This window comes from Tachyglossus aculeatus, chromosome 11 (genome assembly GCF_015852505.1).
Source record: "Tachyglossus aculeatus isolate mTacAcu1 chromosome 11, mTacAcu1.pri, whole genome shotgun sequence".
Lineage (NCBI taxonomy): Eukaryota > Metazoa > Chordata > Mammalia > Monotremata > Tachyglossidae > Tachyglossus > Tachyglossus aculeatus.
The window spans coordinates 9,313,026-9,319,064 of record NC_052076.1 but is presented as its reverse complement, the minus strand read 5'-3'; the positions used below and the strand labels follow the sequence as shown (position 1 = coordinate 9,319,064).

The 6,039-nt window shown below is 51.3% G+C and overlaps 1 protein-coding gene across 1 annotated transcript; it reads right to left on the bottom strand.

The window, feature by feature from the left end:
• Positions 1 to 241: 241 nt before the first annotated feature.
• SNX20 (sorting nexin 20) lies at positions 242 to 3,752 on the bottom strand. The gene is made up of 3 exons (XM_038754726.1): positions 3,613 to 3,752; positions 1,863 to 2,014; positions 242 to 1,016 (listed from the first exon to the last, which is right to left on the bottom strand). The coding sequence occupies exons 1-3, from the start codon at positions 3,734 to 3,736 to the stop codon at positions 348 to 350; spliced, it is 945 nt and encodes a 314-aa protein (XP_038610654.1). The 5' UTR covers positions 3,737 to 3,752; the 3' UTR covers positions 242 to 347.
• Positions 3,753 to 6,039: the final 2,287 nt, after the last annotated feature.

Below are 6,039 nucleotides of genomic sequence, written 5' to 3'. Positions count from 1 at the left end.
AAACCCTGGGGGAGATAAAAAAGCTAATCAGATTGGACATAGTCCATTTCCGACATGGAGACTCACAGTCTTACACCCCATTTTACAGACGAGGTAAGTGAGACCCAGCTAAGTTAAACGACTTGCGCAAGGTTTTCCGACAGACAAATGTTGGAGCCAGGAATAGGATTCAGATCATCTGGCTCCCAGGCCTATGCTTTTTCCCCCAGGCCACGCTGTTTCCAACAGAGAAGGTAAGGGATCCCCTCAAGAATGACCCAGCAGGAAGCTGATGGGGTGAGGATTAGAACCCAGATCTCCTGACTCCCAGGAGATCGCTCTCCCCTACCCTCTGGATCCCGCTGCTTTTAGTGCAAGTACTCTCGTACGGTGAGCTCCTTCAAGGTCACCATCTTGGCTGGGAGCTTTCGGAGCTGACTTTCTTCTAGCTTCTCCTGCAGAGACACAAAGTCCTTCCCCAGCTGGTAGGCCAGGTGGATCATGGCCTCCAGCAGCGGCGTGTAATACCTGTGCCCGCCTCGCCCCTGAAGGAGCAGGAGAGCCCTCTCCCCGGCCCCGTAGGCCTCCAGAGGACACTCTAGGTCCCGGTGGCACACCAGCATGGCACAGAGGGAGGGGACCAGGAGGACCGGGTGGTGGTGGGTGAGTTTCTCTTGCAGGGGCACCACTTGGAGGAAGATATCCAGGGCCTTGGTGTACTGCCCCGCCCTCAGGCAGCCGTAAGCCTCCTCCAGCTCTGCCCGGGTTAAGAAATCCGTGAAGGCCCGGGCCCTCCGGATGTACTGGATGGAATACAGGAGCCGCAGATAGTCCTTGAAAGCCAGTTTCCTCTCACTGATCATTTCCGCCGTGAAGTTCCCCGTCAGGTGCTTTTTGGGGAAGACGATATCCTCCATTTCCTCGCTGAAATCCTTCAAGAGGTTTTTGTGCAGCCTCTCGAAGTCTGAATAGCGACGTTCCACTACTGCTTTGTTGCCATCGAAGCTCCCCGTCTGGATGATGACGATTTTGTACATCTGTGGAAAGGCAAAGGGAGACACCACCTTGGCTGCAGTGAGCCCATTGTGGGGGAGGGATTGTCTCTATTTGTTGCCGAATTGTACTTTCCAAGTGCTTAGTACAGTGCTCCCCACACAGTGAGCGCTCAATACATACGATTGAATGAATGAATGAAGCCATGGGCAAACATTCAGGGCCCAGACCACGTTCAGGGTCCAGACCCCAAGGCCGGCTTCTGAGGCAAGTTAACATCTCCCATCCTGTCCTCCCTCATCCCATGTGAAATCATTACATTATGCAGGCTGCACACCCAGCGATCTGTGTGGTGTCACTGTGGAGTCCGTCCAAATCCCTACATCTAGAGGGTGCATCTCTGGAGGGAACCCTGACTGCAGTCCTCTTCAACATCCCTATCTGATCGGCCAGTGGCCACTTTTAGTAATAATAATAATAATGGTAATAATATTATTGATTAGTGATAATTGTAGTATTTGTTAAGCATTTACCATGTGCCAGACACTGTATGAAGCACTGCGGTGGATACAAGCAAATCGGTATGAACACAGTCCCTGTCCCATATGGGGCTCAATCCCCATTTTACAGATGAGGAACTGAGGCACAGAGAAGTGAAGTGACTTTCCCAAGGTCACACTGCAGACTTGTGGCAGAGCTGGAATTAAAACCCAGGTCCTTCTGACTTCCAAGCCTCTGCTCTATCCAGTAAGCTACACTGCTTCTCTTAAATAGTTAACTTCTGCCAGGTCATGCCCCATAACCCCCAGAGAGTGCGCCCTGAGGTGATCGCCCCACTTGATTTGTACCTGAAGCCGGCCCTGGGTAGTCCCACCCATCCCTTCCTTTACCACAAATTTGGAGACATTGTTCTCTGCGATCCTGGTGGAGGCAATCTCAAAGAGCAGTTTGACAGGTTTTCTGTAGCACTTTTCTTTCTTCCAGTACTCCTGGAGCTCCTTCGTTGTCATGGATGAGTTGGGGCTTGGGATCTGGGGGGGATCTGGAGGACAATATTAATCTTTCTTATTTAGCGATGGTGTCTCGGGAAACAGAACAGACCCGATGTCTATGGGAAAGAGGATCCATGGCTCTTTCCTCCATTTGAAGAAGGTGGGGGAAAATACCTCCTTCCCTGTCCCCACATAGATTTTGCAAACACAGTTTTGTTCATGGGAGTGTAGCCTTTCTTACATTTGCAAATAAATAACTCCCTCAGGTGGCTGAGCTCCAGAGGAATTCCAGATCCTGTAGTTTCTGCTAGACCTGGAAGTAGGGGTTGGGTGAGAGGATTTGGGGTTCATCTCCTGGAGTGGGAGAGGCCAACCTCCTGCATCTGACTTGCTTGCAGCTTCCTCTTCACATTCCCTGCCCTTTGAAGAGGAGATTTTTTTTCACCTTCTCCTGTAATTGTGGCATTTGCTAAACATTTACTGTGTTCTAATCACAAGGCTAAGAGCTGGTGTAGCTAAGATGCAATCAGATCAGACAGTCACTGTCCCACATGGGGCTCACAGTATAAGGGGGAAGGAGAACAGTTCTTGAATCCCCAATTTACAGATGACGTAACTGAGGCACAGAGAAATGAAGTCACTTGCCCAGGATCACACAGTGAGCAAGGGGCAGAGGCAGGATTAGAATCCAGGTCTCTTGACTCCCAGTCTTGTCTCTTAGCACTAAGCCAGGTGGTGTGGAGGCCACTCCACTCTTCTGTTCCTCTCCTTGATCTTTTGATTCGGGTGCTATGCATTTAGGGCTTAGAACTGTGCTTTGCACACAGTAAGTGCTCAGTAAATATCATTGATTGATTTAAGTGCTTACTAATGGCAAGTACAGTGTCAAGTGCAGGACTAAGTTTCAGATAGTCACTATCTCCTTTCTCCCTCACTCTATCCTAACTCCCTTCATAACCCTTACTCGACTCTCCCACTATCCCTCTTCCTGCAGAGGTTGGTGGGCATGGCTTTGAGAAGGTAGGGTGGGAGTGGGGGCAGTGGGAGGGAAGAGAGTGGACAGCCTCTCCTCTAGCTCAAGTGGGGACTTAGGAGGGCCTGGGTCCTTTGTACAGCTGGGAAGGATCATTGAGAATTCTGGGTAACCAGGTTTTCTGGTAGTTGTGGAACGGGCTCAGAATTTCCATTTTGTTATTCAGTCCAAGGTTGGAAAAGCTGGGAGGCCAGTCTGCTAGACCCTCAGCTTAGCCTGGTTCTCCAGAGCCCAATGCGCAAACAGCAAAACAGCCGCTTATAGTGGCTGAGTTACTAGGAGAAATTCGTCAAGTGGGAAATGAAATGGAGCTTGCTCCCAGGACTGGCCATCAAAAGGGAAAATTAGGATTGGAGTTAGAGTTGGGGTTCAAAAATGTGTGATAGTGTGCTCCACAGCACTGAGAGGGGCTTAGCCCTTAAAGAACAGTTCTGGCCAACTTGCAACCTGGGACCAGTTGATTTTTTAAATCTAATTTTGAAAAGCCACTTAGTGTGAGATAAGAGAAGGGCGAGTTGGAGAGAGAGCATTCTGGATTAATCCAGAGACTAAGTGCCTCCCTCTCACCCACCCTTTTCTGGTGGCGCAGACCCCTCTGGCTTAGCTGTGTCTCACCTGAAGCTTCTTCCTCTGCTCCTGCATCTTGGGGATCAAGAGTCCACGGAGCTGATGTTGCACCCCCATCCTCCTCCGTGCCTGAACAGAGGGCCGGGGAACTTCCCGGATGCCCATCACTCATGCCGTCAAGCTGCTGGGGCGGGCCCGGGAGACAGAGGTGGACCCCTGACTGAACAGACCAGAGGCTTCGGGCCTGGAGTTCCCCTATTTCCCTGCAAGACAAAAGCTCCAGGTTGGGCGCTCCTCTGCCAGGCCAAACCCCACATCGGGCAGCCACCCACACCCCGCTGCACCCAGAGTCTGACTGGGGTCACCCAGAAGCTTTGTTGGCTTTCCCATCACTGAAAGTAGTTTACCCTGTGCTATACGGGCCCAAATTCTGGCATCATCGAGGCCCCGGCGGTCTGCCATCCATGGGGGATTCTGGGAATAACAGGGTTCAGGTCAGCTTGGGGGTGTCTTTCCAGTCTGTGGGGGGAAGTCTTCCTGTGCTGCTTCCACTGCCAGGAATTGATTTTAAAGTCTGTCTCCCTGACTCAGATCTTTGAGGGAAGGGATCCCGTCTACCAAGTCTATTGTATTGTCCTCGCCCAAGTACCTAGGTACAATGCTCTGCACCTGATAAGTGATCTGCACCTGATAAATGCTCAGTAAATACCACTGATTAGGATGGTGACAGATTCCCAGGAATGGGGTGAGTCCAGGCACTCTCCAGGATCAGGAAGGATCAGGGGATAAAGAGTGGGGTCTGAGCTCCTCTGAAGCCCTGTCCCTAGTTCTGCTTCTATGACCACCCCTAGACTGATGGATAAGCTAGAGTACTCCCATGCCCAGACAGGTCAGAGCTCCACGAAGTCCTTCTCTGGGACTCTGTCCCCTCACTTTGGGGACAGACACAGTTGAAAGGGGCATTTTGAGGGCCCACCCCAGCTTGCTGAGCCCGACCTGGACCTTAAAACCACACCCAAGCCAGACCCCGCCCTGGTGTCCACTTCCCCTACTTGTCCGCTTGTGGACCCGTGAAGTCACCCTCTGCTGACCCGGTGTCCACTCACTCCTGGTCCCCCGGACCTCTCCAGGCTCCCCACCTCCAGGTATCCTGCTCAGATGATCGGGCAAGGTTCTCGATGGTGAGGAAGCTCCCCCCAGAAGCCACAGGCTACCTTTGGTCAAGGGATTGGATAAGGGCCTTTAAGAAAGACAGGGTTGGAGAAGGAAGTTGGGAGCCGAACTCTGAGAACCCCTGGGATGAGAGTGGGAGAAAGCTGACCCGGAGGGCCTGGAATAGTCACTTTGCTATTCACCTCTACCCCAGCCCCATGGCACTTCTATACATACCCATCTGTGATTTATTTTCATGTCTGTCTCCCCATCTAGTTTGTAAACTATTTGTGTGCAGTATTCTTCTGCACTACACTCTCCCAAGTGGTTAGAACAGTGCTCTGCACACAGTAAGTACTCAATAAATGCCATCGATTGATTGATTGCCCATGGGGTAAGTCCCTCGGCTCTGAGAAAGCTGGCATCTCCGGATTTCTAACACACAGGAGGGATTCGGCCCATACCCAGAACCGCTGTGATCAATGAATCAGTCAGTCATATTTATTGAGTGCTTACTATGTGCAGGGCACTATACTAAGCACTTGGGAAAGGACAATATACCAGACACACACCACACCCACAACGAGCTTACAGTCTAGCGGAGGAGACAGACATTAATAAAAGTCAAATTACAGATAGGTACGTAAATGTTGCAATGTCTGTAATGTCCTGTAGTGTCTGACAGGAAGAGTACAGAGCCCTCCCATCATCCTCCAACTCAAACCACAGGTTGCCCATCCCCTTGTGGTTAATGCAAGCAAAGGTGCCCTTCCCAGAAAGAGGTCGGGGGGTGGACCGTCCAACACCCATATTAAAGCTAAAGAGAAAGGCAGAAGACCCATGGGGGTCACACTCCCCTAACAGGAGATGCCCATTTTGAGACCAATGCAGAATTCAAAATCTTGATTGGGGAATTCATGACCCAATGAGAGACCTTCAGGGCACTGACCTGGGCCTTCCTGGAACCCTTCCTGGCTCTGCCACATGTCCGGGTGGAGGAAGGCTGGGGGCAGGGAGACGGGGGGCTGTGCTTCCCCCGATTTACTGTCTTGAAGGTTTTAAAACAGATGAGCTCTTAGTTCAGTTCCCCTATTTGAATAAACAGGAAATAGAAAGCGTTCTTGCCCAATTAGTTTAGAAGTTGGTGAGGGGGAGGTGACAGCTCACAGAGAAATCCCCTACCGCCTGCTGTTTATTTTGCTTGCAGCAGGCATGATGCTTAGCTCTCAATAAGTGAAATTCTCCCCTCAGCCCACACGCCTTCTCGGCACTAACCTTAACCCTGCTTTCTGCCTGCCGCTGGGTCAGCTGGGTCTTCCCGGG